The 22524-nt window shown below is 38.1% G+C and overlaps 1 protein-coding gene across 3 annotated transcripts in view; it reads left to right on the plus strand.

Annotated features, from left to right (window-relative positions):
- The window catches only part of LOC103483912 (uncharacterized), a 73806-nt gene that overhangs the window by 40809 nt on the left and 10473 nt on the right, over nucleotides 1-22524 (plus strand). For 2 of the 3 annotated variants that reach the window (XM_008440757.3, XM_008440758.3), the window contains exons 39-52: nucleotides 8233-8928; nucleotides 9062-9380; nucleotides 10062-10220; nucleotides 10316-10479; nucleotides 10616-10796; nucleotides 10870-11139; nucleotides 11243-11449; nucleotides 11964-12018; nucleotides 18625-18755; nucleotides 18871-19380; nucleotides 19763-20581; nucleotides 21349-21425; nucleotides 21548-22001; nucleotides 22101-22187. In XM_008440757.3, coding sequence (XP_008438979.1) covers nucleotides 8233-8928; nucleotides 9062-9380; nucleotides 10062-10220; nucleotides 10316-10479; nucleotides 10616-10796; nucleotides 10870-11139; nucleotides 11243-11449; nucleotides 11964-12018; nucleotides 18625-18755; nucleotides 18871-19380; nucleotides 19763-20581; nucleotides 21349-21425; nucleotides 21548-22001; nucleotides 22101-22187 — 4129 coding nt within the window. The remainder of the gene's footprint in view (nucleotides 1-8232; nucleotides 8929-9061; nucleotides 9381-10061; nucleotides 10221-10315; nucleotides 10480-10615; nucleotides 10797-10869; nucleotides 11140-11242; nucleotides 11450-11963; nucleotides 12019-18624; nucleotides 18756-18870; nucleotides 19381-19762; nucleotides 20582-21348; nucleotides 21426-21547; nucleotides 22002-22100; nucleotides 22188-22524) is intronic. The other variant, XM_017043506.2, reaches the window with a different exon arrangement.

Below are 22524 nucleotides of genomic sequence, written 5' to 3' on the forward strand. Positions count from 1 at the left end.
CCAAAAATCTTGCATCATATGGGAAAATTTGTCTAAAGCTTTATTCACAGAATTATGGTTCAAGCAAAATCAACATATCTTCCATGATAAAGCAAGACAAAGGGCAAAAATTATGCGTGCAGTAGATCTTAATACTGCAGCTTGGTGTTCCTTAAAAATGAAGTTCGTTAATTATTCCATTCAAGATATTTACCTCAACTGGAATGCTTTTCTCAATCAAGACTAACCGTTGCTGCATCAAATTCACTACATTGCAGATTTCATAGTCTGAACCTTGAAGTTTTGAAGGATCAGCCTCGTTTAAATTTTGAACTTTGAGATTGTATTTTTTGGTCCTTTTCTGGTTTTTCTGGTCATGTTTTTCCTGTTTTCTGGACCCTTGTAATAGGCTGGACATTATTATTATTGTTCCTTTGCGGTCTTTTGCCTTTATGTTTTTTCGGGATCTGATGCTTGGCGCTAAGGAGTGTCAACCTAGTTGAGTTATCGGGATGCGCCTCTTGATCCCCTAAGACTTCCTCAATTACAACTTCTTTATTGTTCTCATTATATAACTCTCTTGTATTTTGAGTTCTTATTAATAAAGAAGTTGTCTGCATTAAAAAATATATATATAGCAAGACAGTTTGCATCTTCTTGCATGTTTTTAGATTCGATTGGGTTCTTTATGAGAGAGATTTTTCGTTATGCTTCGTATTTAGATTTCTACGGCTGTGGTCCTATTTAGCTTGATTATTTTGTGCTGGAATTCGTTTTTTAGCTTGTCATCTCCTTTGTTGCCTATGTTTAGCTTTTGTTGCCCTAAATTCTTCTCTTTTTTTCTTGCTCTTAGTATGACACTCTTATACTTTGAGCTTTAGTCTCATTTATTAATAATAAATAAAGAGGGCTCCCTCGATTACAACTTCTTTATTGCTCTCTTCGTATAACTCTCTTTGTATAACTCTCTTGTAATGAGTACTAATAAAGGAGTTCATCTCCATTTTAGAAAAAATAAAGAGGCTTGTCTCCGTATAAAAAAATAAATGGTCTAAGAAAGAAAAGACAATAATCTTCTTATCACAAAAGATTCTTTGGTTTCGTTCAAACCAAATTTCTGCCAACGTAGCCTTTGATAAGTTTGCCCAAATAAGTCTCAGACTTTCCTTTGATAAGGATCCCGACAAAACTTGCTGTACATTTAGGCTAAAAGATTCTCCAAAAACCCAACCAACTCCAAAAATTGAGAATAATTTCCACCGACATTTTGCAGGGTAGGAGCAAGTAAAAATCAGATGCTGCAAATCTTCTCCATTTTGCTTGCACGGTGGGCATATTGAGGGTGAAAGGCGACTGTTTGGTAACTTTCTTTGCGTTACTGAAGAGCAGTTGTGGAAGTCTCTATCAAGTGGAGATGAAGTTGAGAGGTGTCTTGTGAGAGATTTGACCGAGAAGTTACCAGAATCTTCCAAAGTCTTCCAAAGACCAGAACCTTCTATCAAGATTGTCTGAGACACTTTTAGTTGACAGTCGGACCATCAGATTTTGAAAATCCAGAATCTCATTATCTTTAAGAAGCCTTCTAAAAATTATGGACCAAGAGGATATCAAGTTATCCCAATGTGTTGCAATGGATTCATTTTGTAGAAGTGCAGTCCTGAATAATTGCGGGTATTGAGTGCAAGGGGAAAGGTTATCAATCTACCCATCAGTCCAGAAGGCAATTCTAGAGCCATTACCAAGTTTGAAAGAGGCCAATGGCTCCACCTTCCTCCAAAACCTTGAAATACTTATCCAAGGGCTCTTTAAACTATGACCAGAATTTCCAACCGTGTGCCTATAAAATGATTATTTTCCGTAGATGCTTCGGATAACTTGCCTGCATAAAGAATCTTCTTCATTCATAAATCTCCAGCCCCATTTGGCTAGAAGAGCCAAATTCTTATTTTGCAGGCCTCCCAAACCTAACCCACCATCAAGTTGAAGCCGAGTAACATTAGCCCATTTAACTAGGTGCTTGACTTTGCTTCCTGAATGCCCTTGCGAAAAAACATTCCTCATTAATCTCTCGAAAGAGGAGGCTAGATAACTGCTTCATGTTATATACAGATGGAAATTTCATTATTCATTGTAAGCACTTTATATACGTTTCCATAACTTCTATAGCTTCTTCCTGGTGCTCTCAGTCTAAGTTTTTTTTTTCCTTCTCTTTTTATTATTACTATTCCATTCAGGATATTTGTCTTAATTGGTATGCTTTTATTTCTTCGGCGTAACTAGGTCATATGCCATTTTGTAATTTGCTTGAATAGTTTATTAATTTTGTTATAGGATACGATGAGGGTGCTATGGGGTTACCAACCTAGTCGATATGTTTGAGTGCATCACTGTTCCCTAGATTTCAAGATTACTATACTTATTTTGCTTAATTCGTTTAATTGTAATTCAAACTTGTTTTTGTTTCCTTTTAGAACTTCCTTTTTTAAAATAATTGAACTTTTCATTGATAAAAGGGATAGAAACTATTGAAATCAATTAACAACAACCCGAGACTTACGTGGAAACCCGAGAACCGGGAGAAAAACCACGATACTTTAGTTTTTATTATTTTTCTTATGAACAAAATACAATAGATACAAAGGGAGAATAAATAGAGTACAATGGGAATAAGAAAGGAAAAGATCTTGGGAATATTTAGGAAATAAAATCTTATATATTATTCTTTTCAAAAGTACTCTAGGGCAAAGCCCTACAAATTCTAACACTCCCCCTCAAGTTGGGAGGTAAATATCAATGAGTCCCAACTTGCTAACGCAAAGATCGAGGTGTGGTCTAAGAAGCCCCTTGGTAAGAACATCAGCAATCAGTTGGCTTGAAGGAATGTACGGAATGCATATGCTTCCACTGTCAAGTCTTTCTTTGATAAAATGCCGATCAATCTCAACATGTTTAGTTCTATCATGTTGAACTGGGTTGTTAGCAATACTAATAGCGGCTTTATTATCACAAAAAAGCTTTAATGGTGTCTCACATTCCTGATGAAGATCTGACAGGACTTTCTGGAGCCAAATTTCCTCGCATATTCCCAGACTCATAGCTCTGTATTCAGCCTCAGCACTGCTCCTGGCCACAACACTTTGCTTCTTACTCCTCCAAGTTACAAGATTGCCCCAAACAAATGTACAATAACCGGAGGTTGACTTTCTGTCAATAACAGATCCTACTCAATTTGAGTCAGTATATGCCTCAATGGTCTTTCTATTTGTTTTTCTAAACATCAACCCTTTACCAGGTGTATTTTTCAAGTATCTCAGGATTCTGTTAACAGCTTCCATATGTTTCTCGTAGGGAGCCTGCATAAACTGGCTGACAACACTCACAGCAAAGGAAATATCAGGACAAGTATGGGATAAGTAAATTAATTTACCTACAAGGCGCTGATATTGTTCTTTATCAACTGGAACTTGATCATCAGAGTTTCCTAGTTTACAGTTAAATTCAATAGGAGTATCAGCAAGGCGACATCCCAACATACCTGTCTCGGTTAGCAAATCAAGGGTGTATTTTCTCTGAGACGAAAATACCTTCTTTAGATCTAGCCACCTCAATTCCAAGGAAATATTTCAGATTTCCCAAATCTTTGATTTCAAAATCATCACCCATTCTCTGCTTTAGTTGACTGATTTCTGTTTGATCATTTCCAGTCAAAACAATGTCGTCCACATAAACTATTAGAATAGCAATCTTCCCTGTCTTGGAAGCCTTTGTAAATAAAGTATGGTAAGAGTGCCCTTGACTGTACCCTTGGGATTTGACAAAGGTAGTGAATCTGTCAAACTATGCTCTCGGAGACTGTTTCAGACCATATAGAGATTTTTGGAGTTTATACACCTGCTGACCAAATTGGGCTTCAAATCCTGGCAGGGAGCTCATGTAGACTTCCTCCACAAGGTCTCCATTCAAAAAAGCATTCTTAACATCCAGCTGGTATAGAGGCCAATCGTGGATCACAGCAACAGATAGCAGGACTCTAACAGTATTCAATTTAGCAACTGAAGAAAAAGTTTTTGAATAGTCAATACCATCGGTTTGAGTGAATCCATTTGCAACTAACCTTGCCTTGTGTCTATCAAGCGTACCATCTGCTTTGCATTTGAGAGAGAATACCCATTTGCATCCTACAGTTTTATGTCCCTTGGGTAGAGCACAGATCTCCCAAGTTCTATTCTTTTCAAGTGCCTTCATCTCTTCCATAACAGCATTCTTCCATTAGGACACTCTAGAGCAGTGTAGATATTTTTCGATATTATGGTAGAGTCAAGGCTTGCTGTAAACGCTTTAAACTGTGGAGAGATTATCATAGGAAACATAGTTGCAAATGGGATGTTTATTGCATGATCTGGTACCTTTTCTCAATGCAATTGGAATGTCAAGAGAGGATCATACTCATCAAGTTTCCTTGTATGACCCTGTTCAGCTTCATCGTTACTGGTTTCTATTCTAACCTCAGTCTCATCATCACGGTTCTTTTCTTCCATATTTTCAAGAACAGCAACATCAGACTTGTCATTCTCACTCATCGTATTATGAGTACAAGATTTTGTAGGGTTTTCCATACCTTGGTCTCGAGGAGGTTCGAAATCTTGGACTGGAGCCGGCGGTTGACTAGTAGGGGACCCAACTTCCTTTATGAGATTCCTCCTGTAATATGTTTTCCAGGGAACTTGGTTTGTGGGTAAGATTATGGGATGAGGATCAATGTCAGACACGGTAATAGTAGTAGGTTCAACAAATTCAAAGGTGCTGTTAGACTCTTCACTCACATTCTCCCCCTAAAGATGGCTAACGGGAAAGTAGGGTCGGTTTTCACAGAAAGTAACGTCTATAGTGACAAAGTATTTCCTAGACGGCGGGTGAAAACATTTATAACTGCATTGGCGAATGGGATACCCAACAAACACACAGGCCTGAGCCCGAGGGGTAAATTTGGTCTGATTAGGGCCGAAATTATGGACATAAGCGGTGCACCCAAACACACGAAGAGGAACCTCAGAAACAAGACGAGTAGAGGGGTAAGACTCCTTAAGACAATATATGGGAGTCTGAAGGTGGAGGATACGAGAAGGCATTCTATTGATTAAGTGAACGGCTGTAAGAATAGCATCTCCCCACAGGTATGATGGAAGGGAAGTGGAAAGCATAAGTGAACGGGCTACTTCCACAAGGTGACAGTTTTTTCGTTCGGCCACTCCATTTTGTTGAGGAGTGTAGGCACACGAGGTTTGGTGAACAATCCCCTTGGAGGCTAGAAATTCACTAAGGTTATGGTTTTGGAATCCTCGACCATTATCACTTCGAAAAATTGCAATTTTTGTATGAAATTGTGTTTTTATAGTATGATAGAAGTTTTGGAAAATGGATGAAACCTCGGATTTATCTGTGATAAGGTAGACCCAGGTAAGACGGGTATGGTCATCAATGAAAGTTATAAACCACCGCTTTCCCGAGGAGGTGGTGACCTTGGAAGGACCCCAAACGTCACTATGGATGAGGTTAAACGGTTGTGTAGGTTTATATGGTTGTGAGGGAAAAGAGACTCGATGTTGTTTAGCCCGGATACACACATCACAAGATAGAGAAGAGACATCAAGTTTAGAAAAAAGGTGGGGAAATAAATATTGCATATATGTAAAGTTTGGGTGGCCCAGTCGAAAATGCCACAACATACAGTCTTGTTCAGAAGTGCTAAAGTAGGATGACAGTACACTAACCCTAGACAAACTACTACATGAGGTATCATCATCAAGGATGTAAAGTCCCCTGCTATGTCAGGCAGTGCCAATCGTCCTCCCCGAGCTCATGTCCTGAAAATAAACTGATTCAGGTAAGAAGATAGCTTTACAATGCAACTCACAAGTGATCTTGCTTATAGATAACAAATTGTAAGATAGTTTAGGGACATGCAAAACATTCTGGAGAGCAAAACCATTAAAGGGAACTATTTGTCCTTTGCCAGCGATCGGAGCTAGAGAGCCATCGGCTATTCGGATTTTTTCATTATCGGCACACGGGGCATATGAGATAAAGTGTTCCAAAGAATCTGTCAAGTGATCTGTAGCCCCCGAGTCTAAGATCCAGGGATTCTTCCCATCAACACTAATAAGCCCAAGGGACTGAGGCATACCTGACTGAGCAATGGCGCCCAGAGTCGGAGTCTTGGTCTGGTTCGCAGTAGGATCAGTTGATTGAGAAGTGCTAGCAGGTGTAGTCTCACTAATGTAGGCACGTCCTGAGTTCTGTTTCTCGTTGGAGGACCGTTTCTTACCTCCTGAGGGACGATCGTGGAGTTTCCAACACTGATCCTTGGTGTGCCATTGTTTCTTGCAGTGTTCACACACAGGAATTGACTTCCCATTATTCTTATCACTGTCATGATTTGAGGATCGAGCGCTAAAGGCAGTGGAGTCAACGGTAGGGATAGTCAATACACCCATGGCATTAGTGCGATCCTCTTCCAGGCGGACTTTAAAACAAACTTCCATTAGGGAGGGAAGAGGTCTTTGTCCGAATATACGACCACAAACATTATCAAATTTGGGATTAAGTCCTGCAAGGAAGTCATAAACACGGTCAGTCTCTTCAAGTTTAGCATATTGTGTACTGTCATTTGGTGTGTCCCAAACTGTCTCTCTGCACAAATCCATCTCTTGCCAGAGGAGAGAGAGCTTGTTAAGATAGGTAGTTACGTCTAGGGTCCCTTGTTTGCAATTATGGACCTGTTTTCGCAGTGTATATAACCGAGAGGCATTCTGTCGTTTCGAGTAAAGGGTCTGAGTTGTATCCCACAAATCTTTTGCTGTGGCCGCATATAGTAGAGGCTTGCCGATCTGTGGTTCTATACTATTAATCAGCATGGACCGAATAAGTGAGTCCTCTCCTTTCCAGAGTCGTTCCAAGGCATCTCCTGGTGAAGGACGTACTGTCTCTCTAGTTAAGAAGCCGAACTAGTGTCGACCTTCGAGGAACATCTTTATTGATTGGGACCAAGAAAAATAATTTTGACCATTTAATTTTTCACCAGAAAAATTCCCTGTGGACGAACCCAAAGAGCCAGTTATATAATTTGACGGTAAATTAGGGAACGAAGTTACTGGGTTCTTGGAATACATCGGCAACTCGGTTGGTTTGGAATGCGTCGAAGATTCGCCCGCTTCAATGTCCGATCTGTTCTGGGGTTGATCAATTCCGTTGCCAGAAAACAGCGGTTGCTATAAAGAGTCAACGTACAGCGGCTGCTTACTGTACAAATTTGACAGATTTACGGTTGAGGGTTGCTGTCCGGAGTTCATAGGCGGCGCGTGAGGATGCGGATGGCCGGAAGGGTTTGACGGTTGGACATTTGACGGCGCGTAGAAGGGAACGGGCTGGGCGGCGACGTGAAACGGCGGCGGCGCGTGGGCTCACGCGCCGGACACGAGCGGCGCATGGGCCCACGTGCTGGACACGAACAGCGCGTGAATCATCTTCTGGTCAGACGGCGGCGCGTACGGCTGCAGAACCACTCCCGTTGGGTAGATCGGCGGTCTCTGTTGGTTCTGGAGCACTTTCTCCATGGCGGCGGCGGCAGTGACGGGTTCAGTTTCGATCAGGGTTTCTCCTAGGTTATTTTCTAGGGTTTCGTTATTGCTTTGCTCTGATGCCATATTGAAAGCAATTAACAACAACCTGAGACTTACGTGGAAACCCGAGAATCGGGAGAAAAACCACGATACTTTAGTTTTTATTATTTTTCTTATGAACAAAATACAATAGGTACAAAGGGAGAATAAATAGAGTACAATAGGAATAAGAAAGGAAAAGATCTAGGGAATATTTAGGAAATAAAATCTTATATATTATTCTTTCCAAAAGTACTCTAGGGCAAAACCCTACTAATTCTAATAGAAACTAATGCAGTTCTAAAAAATCTTCAGCAACTATAGCATTCAAGAGATTAACTTAAATTGGAACGCTTCATTTTTCAAGCTTGATTCTTTCCCGATATGTTTTGCATTTTTGAGTTTTCTATGTTGTGTAATCTTTTAGCTTTCCTCCTTTGTTTAGATTTATTTTGCATCTTGTTCGAGTTATCTTGTGAGCTCTTATATAACCGTCTTGTATATTGAGTTTTTGCCTCCTCATGATCTTTACTAAAGCTACTCATTTCTGTTTCAAAAAAAGAGACTAATGCGTTCTTTTTTTAATATGTATCAGGCCAATTCCTCCCGCACAGGCAGTAATGGCTGTTAGTAATACATATGGACGTGTGCGGAAGCCAACTGATTTCCATAAGATAGGTGTATTCTCCAGGATTCAAGGATTTGAATTTGATGAGAAATCTGATACTGATTGTTCGATTTGGATGCCTGTTCCACCCCTTGGATACACAGCAGTGGGTTGTGTTGTACATGTTGGAAATCAGCCACCACCAACCTATGTTGTTTATTGCATACGTTCTGACCTTGTCTCTTCGACAACTTACTCAGAATGTATACTTAATTCTCCATCAAATTCTTGGTATGGAACAGGGTATAGCATCTGGCGTATGGACAATGTCATTGGATCATTTATTGGCCATGCTTCAACCGACTGTCCAGAGAAAGACCATGCTTGTGATTTGAATCATCTTCTCAAGTGGAATTCAAATCCGGATTACACTGCTTCCAAGGAACCTTCTTCAAATACTGCTTCTGATCATGACACTGTAAGTCATTCAATTTCCCAGGGTGCAACTTCATCGAGATGGGACATTCTAAGATCTATTTCGAAAGAAACTAATTTTTACCTGTCAACTCCCAACTTTGAGAGAATTTGGTGGGACAAGGGTAGTGAAGTTCGTTGTCCAATTTCGATATGGAGACCTTTGGCACGCCGTGGTTATGCTATTTTAGGAGACTCCATAACTGAAGGGTTAGAGCTCTTCATAAATTAATTATCTTTTTCATTCACATTAATTCCATTTCTTGAATATTTTTCTTGTTTCTCGGTCATTACACATTTTTATGAGCTTTTATAAATCTTTGTTATCAACTCATCCTTTCAGCTTAGAACCACCAGCTCTAGGGCTACTGTTCAAAGCTGACAACGCTGAAATTTCAGCAAAACCTCTCCAATTCACTAAAGTTGCTCACATTTTTGGGAAAGGATTTGATGAAGCTTTCTTCTGGTACCCCATTGCCCCTCCTGGTTATGCTTCCTTTGGATGTGTTGTTTCAAGAACAGATGAAGCTCCTCGTCTTGATTCTGTTTGCTGCCCAAGAATGGATCTTGTCAGTCAGGCCAATATTTTTGAGATGCCCATTTCAAGATCTTCAAGTTCAAGGGGTTCTCAGTGCTGGAGCATTTGGAAAGTTTCAAATCAGGTTGATATAGAACTCTGATCTATGATTTTCATTCTAAACAGGTGGTTTCATTTCGTGTGGTGTTCTAAAATAATTGATTAATTACAAAATTTAGTCCCTACACTTTTTAACTTTCTGTCTAGTAGTACTCTCAATGTTAAAAAGAACTTTCAGTTTTGTTCTAATAGGTTCCTCACACTGAGTTTTATGATTAGGGCCTTGACCTATTTGAAATCTTGAAAAATAAATTGGTCTAGGAAATTATGGAACTCTAAATTTTAAATTTTGTATCTAATAAGCCTGTAATTTTTTTGAGGAGGTTGGGTAGGTCAATAATTTATTACATACATAAAATTAAAAATTCAAGGATTTGTTGGACACAAAATTGAATGTTTAAGAAACAATAAGATGTTTATTTATTTTAGACACCTATTAAACACAATTAAAAGTTTAGAGCCCTGTTAGACCATTTTATAATTAATTGATCAAATTGACACAAACGCGAAAGTTTGGGCATTGAACTTTTATTTAAGCAAACTAATATTAGTAAAAAAGAACAACCTTTAATTGTTCCCCTAAATTGGAAGTGTACTTTCTGATCACTTTATTTATTATTTTGGATGCTGTTTAAGTTCTGCATCCAGTTGCTAATTGATTTGTATAGAATATAGATAGGATCCTTTTCATTGTGTGCTTCTGCAGGCATGCACCTTCCTTGCCCGTGCTGATCACAAAATACCATCTAGTCGATTGGCGTACACTATAGGTGGCTCTGCTAAACCAAAGACTCATGAGAATGTAACCGCTGAGATGAAGATTCGGTTTTTCTCTCTGACTGTTCTAGACAGCTTATATGGAATGGTATTGTTCTCCTGGAATTAATATACCGTAATCCAGCATGAGCTGGTTCCTTTGTCCATAATTATTAACTATAATCAAATCTTGGTTTACTCTAGATGAAACCACTTTTTGACACAACGGTGACAAATATAAAATTGGCGACACATGGTTCACTTGAAGCAATGAATGCAGTGCTGATTTCTTCAATTGCTGCATCAACTTTTAACCCACAATTAGAAGCATGGGAGCCTCTTATAGAACCATTTGACGGCATATTTAAGTAATTTACATGCATACTTATAACTTATTCGTCTTGCAGTTCTTCAAATCCTCCATATTTTATTTGCCTTTGAACTTAGTGCTTTTATGGATGGGGTACTATTCGCTAAATGTTCTTTAACTTGCGTATATGTTAGGTTTGAAACATATGATACCAGTGTTGACCAGCCTCCAAAACTTGGAAAAAGAATACGTGTTGCAGCCACCAGCATAGTTAACATTAATTTCAGTGCATCAAATCTTGAAACTTTCATTGGGGGCATCCTTTCATGGAGAAGACAGTTGGAACTTGAAGAACGAGCTCAAAAATTGAATGAGGTATTGATCTGATTGATGATCTTGGTGGTAGGTTAATCCTTTTGTGCTTCTTAAATTATTCCCGTCCTTGCAGGAAGCTGTTGACTACCTTAAACGTGGAAAGGATGCTACATTCTCAGCATTGGATGAAGATGACATGCAAACTGCAGTTGTTGAAAATAAACTTGGCTGTGAGATTTATTTGAAAAGATGTGAGCAAAATTCAGATATAGTTGATAAACTATCTCTTGGTGACTGCATTTCAGTGTGGATTCCACCTCCAAGGTTTTCAGACAGGTTAAATGTAGCAGATGAATCTAGAGAACCACGTTCTTATGTTGCAGTGCAGATTATTGAAGCAAAGGTTGTATGGATATCAGTGATATATTAAGTGATCATTGCTTAGTGGATGTGATCTCTTTATAAAAGCCTTTTGAACGTGAGAACAATTTTTGTTTTTTTTGCAGGGTTTGCCTGTTACTGATGATGGTAATAGTCATAGCTTCTTCTGTGCTTTGAGGCTTGTCATTGAAGGTCAGGTGCCAGGACAACAGAAACTTTTTCCTCAGAGTGCAAGGACAAAATGTGTCAAACCCCTGATTTTAGGAAATAATTTACTGGGTGAAGGCATGGCAAAATGGAATGAACTTTTCATTTTTGAAGTTCCTCGAAAGGTCCTTCACGTTTCTTTTTTTCTTTTTCTGAAAGTGAGATAAGCTTCTTTTATTAAATAGAATCTCAAAGTACAAGAGTTATACAATGAGAATAATAATAATAAAGAAGTAGAGAGAGAGAGATATAGATAGGATCAATATCTTATAATAATAACAGAAAAATATAACCTTCATGAGTAGGGGAGATAATAAAAATGATAGAAAAAGATGAGCACCAAACAAAAGATAATACAATGATAAATGACAGAAATAAAACTGAGGTTTCTTATAATAATAGCAGAAAAATAAAAACAAAGAAAGCACAGAAAAGCCGTGAGGATAAAAGAAAGCTCTCCAATTAAGACAAATATCTCTTTGAGAAAGCCTTCATTTGTTTGGTCAAGTTTTATTTCTCATGCTTGCATGATGTATGTTGAATGATGCTCACTTTCAACAAGTTATTGATTGCATTATCTTTAAGTTATTGTGTTCAAATAATTCCTCGATTGCAAATAATATGTTTTCACCTTTGCAGGGGTCCGCTAAGTTGGAAGTCGAGGTCACAAACCTTGCTGCCAAAGCTGGAAAAGGTATGTCATTTGTTCAACTGTCGAGCCTCTGGCTTATTCTCCCCACCATTATAAATTTTCAAAGGTCATTCTTTCACCTATTTTTTCTCTCATTGGTTGCTTCGATCAATAATAAAATAAAATTTCAATTTTGATTGTCTACAGTGATGATATATTTTCATTCATGATGCTAAGGTAGGTCTAGCTGATCACAGGAAAGATATTGCATGTGAGTTTCAAATCAAGGCCTAGGAACAGTTAAATATTTCCTATTGATTGAATTTGCAACATCAAGAAAGAGGGTTACTTGGTTGCACGGTTGTAGAAAATTCTTTCTAACCTAATATAAAGTTATAAGAGAAAACTTAAAAGGAAATAGAGGAAAAGAAATATTAATCTATTTATATTGAAAGGGACAAAAAGAACACACTAAGATACGTTGAAACCCTAATAATGGGAGAAAAACCACAATAGAGACTTTTCTTATTATTTCTTACGAATCATAAAGATACAAAAGGGAAGAATGAATAGGCAACATGATCCTTAACAGAAAAGGAAAGAGAAACTAGGGTATAATAATTTACATAAATACCCTTAGGGCTTTCAACACACAACAAGCCTCTAAATTCTAACAATTTATCTCGTACCTGTCCCAATGTTGTATATGTTGTAAGCACTTTCAGTCAATTTTTGCATACACGTGGGCCGATTCATTTTGAAGTTGCTTGCAGAATTTTGAGATATTTAAAAAGGACTCTAGGAACCCATCAAACCATAACCGCTCCACCATGCCCACCACCACCGGTCCGCCACCTCCTCCCCTCTACCTTGTTCAATCTATCCATATAGATCAGAAGATTTTCACCTTACATCCTGATGGAACTTGTGACGGAAAATAACGGAGAAAGGGAAAACTTCGTCACAATCCATTTGCATCTCTTGGAAAGCTCTCTCATGGATGTCCTACTCCTTCCATCCATTACACTATGAACCCTGCAACTACAAGTTCTTCAATAAGTTCTTGGATAATGGAGCAACATTATGGCTGGAAAAATTACACAATAAAAATGGTTACTATGTTGAATTCAATCTCCTCTACCTTGGATGCCGGAAAAATTTGTTTATTCCATCGGAGGAAAATAAGCAAGGATGGTTCTCCTTTTACTCCCTTCTCGCTGACTATGTGACTGGCCCTTCCCCACCTCCCATTAAAATACATACCCAGAATGCCACAGTACAATTTTTCCCCAACAAGCCACCCAAACATGAAATGGTTAAGCCAATTCCCAACTGATCTAATTACAGCTGTCCCCCACATTCTGACTGGAAATCAATGGTTATGATACAACGACAACAACTCCAAGACTCCGGCTCACAATCAATCCCTTCCTTGATGACTAGGCCCTTATCCATGCCAGATGCCATTGTTGCCAAAGCCTTATACAGCCATGAAGACTGGACATTGTTTGGAAATTTCAATCTGCAATTCTTGGATGCAACTCTCACTTCTTCACATCTTTGCCATCAAACATCATCTTATGGAAGTTGGATTGATGTATTTAACCTACCCCTAATCGTATGGAATGAGCAGGTTTTCAAGTTCGTAGGCAACCATTGTGGGGGATATGTTGGATGTGCTGTTTTTTTTTTTTTTTTTTTTTTTTTTTGAAAAGGAAACGAATATAGAAAATGAGGCAAAGCTTAAAGAACAAATCAGTAGACGCACCCAGACATCTTAACTAGGTTGACATCTCCTTAGCGTCTATTAGATACCTAGATTAGTATACATGGGTTTATCTTGTATAAGGTTAATTAGATTAATATAGGGTTAGGGGTACAATGGTAATTAGGAAGTTACTAGTAGTTATCGTGTAAGTGTGGTTACTAATAGTTATTATGTAAGTGTGGTTACTAATAGTTTTTATGTAAGTGTGGTTACTAATAGTTTTTATGTAAGTGTGGTTACTAGGGTGGTTACAGCTTGTTATAAATGGAGGGAGGGTAAGTGAGAGAGGGAAATAGTGATCTAGGGCTTAGGTGAGAGTACTCGAGCGGGTGCCTTATACTTGGGTTTATCTTGTATTCTTATAATTACATTATAATAAATTCAGATCTTGTTCTTGTTAGCAAGTGTTGTAACAGCGTCCTCATCATATCCGAAAAATAGTGGAAATGAAATGTCATTGAGAAAGTAAAAATGGTCCAAAACATAAGATATTTACATCAGCAACCTATCATTAACCAAAGACTAAAAGACAACTCTAAACTGGGCAAAAACGGGGCCCTTGCCTAAATCTCCTTAGCTGGACTCAAAATGACTGAACAATAAAAGTTTGCCCTGAGTGGAGTAATCCTGAAATCCTTTGACCATCAAGCAGCATAAGGAAGCATTATGAAAAATGAGCATACTTAAATTGATCAGACCATATTGAATCCTTGAAAACGCATTGATTTCTTTTAAACCATATTTATACTAATAAGGTCTTGACTGCACTATCAAAGTGATGAAGTTTTCCTTTTTCTTTTTTTTTTTTGGATGCGCTAATCAAACTAATATAGGGTGCTATGGGGGTGTCAACCTAGTTGAGATGTCCAAGTGCACCTTCTGATCCTTGGTTACATGCTCATTGTATAATTCTCTTGTACTATGAGCTTTTATCTCATTATTATTATATTGATAAAGAGGCCGTCTCCATTTAAAAAAAAAAACTGATAGAGGGTTAAATTTTCTAGCTGATAGGTTGAAGATTCAATCAAACTCATATGACCTCATACCTGCTTGTTTGTTACTATCAATGGAGCTTGCTGGATTGGAAATAACAGTGAGTATTTGTGGGGTCAATGTTATGACCACCCCAAGTAGATTGGCGATGGCGGCGGCAGAAAGACATGCGGTGGTGAGGGAGTCCACCTTGCCAGCGGCATTCACACAATAAAAAAGGGGAAAAATCCCATTGTTTCCTTAAAAACACAGCCGGCTTACCCAAATTCCCATGATTCTGATAAGTACCAACTTCTTGAATGAATTTTCCGTAGTTTATTGATAGTAAAATCAAATACAGTAGGGACTTGAATTGAGTAAATCTCAATTCAATTTCAATGAATTCCTTGTCTTCTCCGCTCAAGAAGAACAAGATACCAAACTCACTTAAAAGCTACCCCTTTCCCGCCTAAAACCATCTATTTATATCCCCTTCTACCGACTCTTCACTATCCTAACAACTTCTAACAAACTTTCTATTTATAGTCATTTATTACAAAACTGCCATTCCAACTAATCCTTTCTCTTATTTCTTCTACCGTACTGGAATAATATTGGAGGTCTATCAGATTCTTAGGAATTTGACTACTCTGCATGCCTTCCTAATTTGGTGGCAAATCTAGGGCAATCACACGATAAAAAAGGACAAAATTCTATTGTTTTCTTAACAACACAGCTGACCCACCAAAAATCCCATGATTCTCAGCAATTTGAATTTCTGCAGACTTTCCTAATCCAGTGGCAATTAATATTCCATGTGAACAAATTCCCTCACATTCTCCTGCATTGACTTGTCAAAATACCCTCTTAGGCCCCACAAAATCACCATCGCCTTCCTTTAATTAGCCATCATTGGCAATAGTTACTTTCCAAGCTGATTCATCCAATTTGTGCGAAGGAAGAAAACACGTGGCAACACCTAAAAACCAGTTGCAAACATTCTTTGATTAGGAAGCCTACTTGATCAGGCCTCTCTCTCCAAAAGACGATTTTGCCACTCACTCGTTGGAAAATGCTGTTTTTGGAGAAAACCCATCGGAATCCGACCTCCCAATTACTATCTTACCCCCTGTCCCTACTGATTTTCATAGCCCGATGCAACATCCTATCCCATCGAAACAACCTTCAACTAGCGACATTCCATCAACATCAACAGCCACCCCTATCAGTCTTCGAGATATTGCTTCTATACTTTTGCAACACGGCTTGTGTGTCATGGCCATCCCCTCTCTTCCCCCACCAAAGTTGAAGAAGCCTTACACTGCTAACACTGAACGTAATAAACTACAGAGGGAACTTCAAAATCTGCAATCATCAATTTGCTACGATAAATCGTTGGCTTTAGCCAATAGGGAGGGTCCTAACGTTGCTAAATGAAGATCATCTCATGGAATGTTCGTGGCTTGAATTCCTAGAAGAAACGTGCCTTGGTTAAGGGGTTGTTGCAGCAACAAAACTCGAGTATTGTTCTTCTCCAGGAATCCAAACTTGACATTCCTATATCATTAAATCCATTTAGAGCTACGCATTTATTGGCTGGACTGCGATTGATACTTCGGGTGGTCTCCTTATTTTATGGCGTGCACCGGATTTCACTATACAGTTTCTATACATATTTCCTTGGCTGATGATTTTTCTTTTTGGCTCCCAACTGTATATGGCCCATCCGATGGTTTGTATCACAGAAATTTTTGGTAGGAACTTGATCATTTGGCGAGATTGGGAGGCGATTCTTGGATTATTGATGGTGATTTTAATATAACCAGATGATCTTGGAAGAAATCTCACGATCAATCTGTTACAAATAACATGAAGCTTTTCAACCAATGGATTGTTAATTACAATTAAGAGATGTGCCTCTGAAAAATGCAACCTACACTTACTCCAGATCTGGACCTACCCAATATGCCTCATTGATTATTTTTTGGTGGAGTGGATGGTGACAGTTTTTGGGTGTGAGAAGGGACAGTGGCCAGCTTCTTATCTTAGCCTTCCCTTTGGTGGCAACTCTAAATCGATGATTTTCTAGCAACCAATTATTGAGAAGTATTAAACCACCAATTCACTCAAAAGCTTAAGCTTGTGGTTGAAGGCAAATTTAATTATATATCACTAACACTCCTCCTCACTTGTGGGATTGAAATATTTGAAAGGCCCACAAGTGGAAATCAACTTTAATTGGGGAGTAAACAGCAATGCAAGGGCTTAAATACAAGGCCTCCCTGAACCATCTGTTCTATACCATATTAAACCACCAATTCAACTTAAGCTTGTGGTTGAAGGCAATTATATATCACTAACAAGAAGTTCCTACAAGAACTCCATAATTGGAAATATGCCTACATCTCCGAGGGTGGTTGTCATACAGTTATTCAATCCCCTTTCGAGCTTGCCTACTAATTACCTCTCTTTTTCATGCCTTTAATGATGTGATTTGTTTGGAGAAACTGATTCGTGATTTTTTTTTTTTTGGATGGTTCATGGGATGAAAATGGTATGCATAACGTTAATTGGGTTACTACTAAATGCCCTAAGCTTCTTGGTGGTCTTGGCATTGGCAATTTTCGTCATAAAAATTATGCCTTTTTGGCAAAGTGGATCTTGAGGTTTTTATATCAGCACGATGCCTTGTGGCGTCAGCTCATTGTGGCTAAGTACTACTATCCTTCTTATGTTTGGCTGACTATTGTTAGAAGGTCATCAAAGTCCTCGTGGAGCTCCATCTTCTATACTACTGACCTTGTATTTTCTAGGACTTAACACTACCTTGGTACGAGTGACACTCTATCTTTTTGGAAAGATCGATGACATGATTGTGGTATTTTCTCTACGATTTTTTCTCATTTGTTTCATCTCTCTTATACTTCTGATATTTCTGTTTCTGAAGCGTGGCTTGCTGATTCTGAGACTTGGGACTTGCACTCTAGACGTAATTTTATTAATAATGAAATTCAGGAATGGGTATCTTTGTCCACTATTGTCCACAGCTTTTTATTGGTGCAAAATTGGGCACCCTTTTTAGCTTATCGGTCTTAGTTGCCAATTGCCGCTCTTATTGTAATCACCTTTAGGTGCTTGAGGTTTCCCCTTATTTGATTTTGTCAATGAAATGTTTGTTTCTTGTCGGAAGAAATAAAGGGCTCTTAGGAAGGTATCTTATTAAAAAGGCATAATCCGTCAAAATATGATCCTTTTAGCAAGAGACAACTTTTTGTTGATGAGTGGAAAGTGCTTAAGGGATACAAACTCCACAAGATATAACAAGTAACACTCCAAAAGACTAATGCGAACCCAAACAAAAAAGAAAGAAAAAACAGTAGAATGGAAACAAACCTGAACATGATAGAAAAAGATATAACAGGACTTAATGAAGCAAAAATATAGGTGGCTCAATTTAGGTTGATATCTTGAAGGGAGTAGACCTCCAAATATTTGGATAAGGAGCACCGTAGTGAGGTATTGAGGCAAGTTGATTCAAAGACTTCCACATAATAGCTATACTTCATCTTAAAAGACCCACGCGTTTTTTCCAGCCACAATCCATAAAGGAGAACGTTAATCACATTGACCCAAAGTAGATGAGACATTAAAGGAAACCTTCTGTCCTTGATCATTGGGAGTTTCAGTTACACAATCATTGTCATGGCCTTTCTGTTTCGATTTTGTAGACATGAGAGAAAGTCTTCTGTTCCTACTCCTTGACCATTAGGAACCTTTCTGTTTGCCAATGGGCATCTTTGATCAAAGTTTGGCTAGAGGCAGGAGAACCTTCTGCACTGTTGCTTTTATATATTTTTATAGTTTGTTTATAGGATTTGTTGTCATAGTTGCTACTTACTATAAGTGTTGGTGCTTTTATTATGCAGGTGAAGTTGTTGGTGCTCTTTCCTTTTCTGTTGGACATGGTTCAGGTGTGCTAAAGAAAGTTGCTTCTGTGAGGATGGTGCATCAGACAAATGATCTTCATAATATTGTGCCGTATACACTAAAGAAAAGAGTGAGCATTGTGGGAAAATTAAGTTCTCTTGTTGCTCTTGCAAAAAATGATGATGTTGCACACAAACCTTTCTGTATAAAGTTTTGATAGTTCACTATTTTAATTCTTTTCTCAGCAGAACAATCCTGAAGATATCGCCGACTCTGGAACCTTGCTGGTTTCTACTTCATATTTTGAGAGGAGGACAATTGCAAAATTTCAAAGGGATGCAGGAAATGAGAATCTCATTGATAGAGACACTGGTTTTTGGGTTGGGCTTTCTGGAGATGGAGAATGGCAAAGTATCCGTTCCCTACTTCCGTTATCTACAGCTCCCATATTACTACAAGATGACTACATTGCTATGGATGTTGCCATGAGGAATGGAAAAAAGCATGCAATTTTTAGGGGGCTTGTGACAGTGGTAAATGATTCAGATGTTAAATTGGATATCTCCATATGCCATGTATCTTTAATTCAAGGTCACAATGCCTCTTTGGGAACTGGTAGTTTCGATTTTGTGGTTGAAGAAACTTTTGAAAATCAACGTTATCATCCAAATTCTGGATGGGGTGATCACTTACTTGGCTTCCGTCATGACGATCCAGGACATTGGAGTACAAGGGACTTTTTACGTTCATCTAAGGTCAGTCTTTTTCTTTAAAGTGATGATTTGTTATTCATATGGTTGGATTTGATAGTTTCTTAGAAAAACCAATAAAGTAACTGAAATTGAATTCCTGTTCTCTAGTTTCCCTAGTTTCCCTGTCTATACTATTTGTTGTTTTCTCTTGCTCTGAGTTCTTCGTTTTTGGCCTTTATTTTGGTGTGTTCTTTTTCTTTTTTTTGGTTTACTATTTTCAATGTACTTCGCTTCATATCCTTTTCTTATTTGAGATTTATAATTTTGAGCCTTAGTCTTTTTCTTTATATCATCGATTCTTCAGTTCCTGTCTCAAAGATTGAAGCTGAATTCTCTTTTTAGCTGTAGTCACAAGCATCTAACCTTTCCGTTGCTTTTTCTGAAGGATTTCTCTGAACCACCCCTTCCCCCTGGATGGCAGTGGACAACAACATGGACTATTGATAAAACACAATATGTAGACAATGATGGCTGGGGATATGGTCCTGACTTTCATTCTTTGAAGTGGCCTTTAACCTCTTTCAAGTCTTGTAAAAGTTCTTCTGATGTTGTGCGCCGGAGGCGTTGGGTTCGTACAAGACAGAAATTACCTGACCAAGGTGTAAATTCTTTGAAGACTGATTTAACTTCCATAGATCCTGGAGCTTCTGCTAGTTTACCATGGAGAAGCACTTTAAAGGATTCTGATCAGTGTTTACTAGTTCGTCCTTCTACTGATCAGCTCACGACTGAATATGCTTGGGGTCGTGCAGCTTTTGTTGGTTCTGTGTATGCATGTGGAAAAGATCAGGCTTTTACTGATCAGGGATTGCTGGGTAAGCAGGCTTCTCCAAAGCAGGAAAATAGAATTTCCAATCTTGCATTCAAGTTGAATCAGCTTGAGAAGAAGGATATGCTTTTTTGTTGTAATTCTGGAAACAAACAATTTTGGTTGAGTATAGGCGCAGATGCATCAGTTCTCAATACTGAACTAAATGCTCCTGTTTATGACTGGAAAATTTCTATAAACTCTCCGATCAAATTGGAAAATAGACTTCCTTGTTCAGCAGAATTTACTATCTGGGAAAAAACTAGAGATGGGAAATGCATTGAACGACAGAATTGCATAATTTTTTCAAGAGGTAGTGAACAAGTATATTCAGCAGATGCTCAGAAGCCTTTATATCTTACCTTATTCGTTGAGGGTGGTTGGGCTTTGGAAAAGGTAGAAATACAATTCTTTTTCTTCCTCACTATTTTGAAAATTTTACCCTTTGCACCTGAATTTTGCCTATGCGTCAGGGGCAAGGTTTGCCCCTTTGAACTTATAATTTCAGTTTCAAGTGGTTTTCCCATTTAGGAAAAGTTTACTTTTCTCGACTCTTTCGAACTGCAGCCTCTGTCACAATTTTATGGTTTTATTTTCCATTAAGAACGTTTTTTTAAAATTTAAAAGTTAAAAGGAACTCCTACATGTATTTTGGTGGACTTTTTATTTTCTATGCATTGTTCAGACTTAGATATGGAACATGATGTTTTGGTGCTGAGGGGGTGTCAACCTAGTTGAGATGTCCGGGTGCACCTTTTGATCCCCTAGGTCTTTTGCTTTATGCTTATTTATTATTCATAATGTATATAAATCTTGTACTTTGAGATTTCATCATCATTAACAAAGAAGTTTGTCTCCTTTCTCAAAAAAAAAAAAGAAAAAAAAAGGAACTCCTACATGTGGGAACTCTCTATTAGAAATCTTTATTTATTCCCAAACTGTTGTATTGTTAAGAAATATGATTGAGATTTTCTAAGCATGGGACTGTTAACAAACAAAAGTGAGTGTGCATGTTTTAGTAGTGTTAAAAAGACTAGATACTTGGAAAGCCCACTCAAAGTCTGTGAAAGTAGAGGTGTAACTTTTTTCTTTTACATCATATTATATTTGGGAATGACCATTTAATAAACATCATTTCTCTTCCTTCTTAAATACATTGTCAGGATCCCATTCTTCTGCTAGATCCCACGTCTAATGACCCTATCTCACCATTCTGGATGGTTCATCAAAGAAGTAGAAGGTTCTTTCTCCTTGCTGCCTTTATTTTTGTTCACTCTTGTGTGTTTGGCTAAAAATTTGTGTTTGTTACGTCACAAGATTTCATTCACCATTTGTATCCGTATTATTTTATATTTTATGCAGGAGACTCCGTTTGAGTGTTGAGAGAGTAATGGGGGGGACTACTGCTGGCCCCAAAATTATAAGATTTCATGTTCCTTACTGGATCATTAATGATTCGTCTCTATCTTTGGCTTATCGAGTGGTGGAGTTGGAACCCCCTGAAAGTGTAGATTCGGACTCCCTAGTGCTGTCAAGAGCTGTTAAGTCTGCAAAGTTGGCCTTGAGAAATCCTATAAACTCTCTGGACAGGAGACATTCTAGTGTAAGAAGAAATGCTCAAGTCCTTGAAGAAATTGAGGACACAACTCCAGTTCCTAGCATGCTTTCTCCCCAAGACTATGCTGGTCGTAGTGGGGGAGTGCAGTTTACATCTCAGAAAGACACACATGTATCACCTCGTGTTGGCATTTCCATTGCAATGCGCAACTCTGACATTTATAGTGCCGGCATTTCCCTCCTTGAGCTTGAAAACAAGGTGATTTGATGTGCAGGAAAAATTAACTGAGCAGTTAGATATTTCCTACTATGTTTCTCAATTAATTTGATGCTCATTCATACTGCATTGATGTGTCAGGAACGTGTTGATGTAAAAGCTTTCAGTTCTGATGGATCTTATTACAAGCTTTCAACTCTTCTAAGCATGACTTCTGACAGAACAAAGGTTTGATATCTTTACGACAGTTCAATTGGATTGAGTTTCCTTGTCTGGAGTGCAGTGCATAAATAAAGTCCTGTCTCTAAGTTGTGGTAATTCTTTTGCAGTTGATGATAAAGTATATCTAGAATCTAGGAACATGCTTTGATTTCTCATAAAAATATTACTTAAAAATGGGAAGTAAAAATAATGTACATATTATATATTATTCATCTACATTATTGAACCAAATACAAGGTCTTCTTATATAGAGAAAGACCAACAACAAATTAGGAAAAAATATAGACAAATAAAAAATAATAATACAAGAGAAAAGGAAATTCAACAATATTTAAGAAGGGAA

Source organism: Cucumis melo, chromosome 6 (genome assembly GCF_025177605.1).
Source record: "Cucumis melo cultivar AY chromosome 6, USDA_Cmelo_AY_1.0, whole genome shotgun sequence".
NCBI lineage: Eukaryota > Viridiplantae > Streptophyta > Magnoliopsida > Cucurbitales > Cucurbitaceae > Cucumis > Cucumis melo.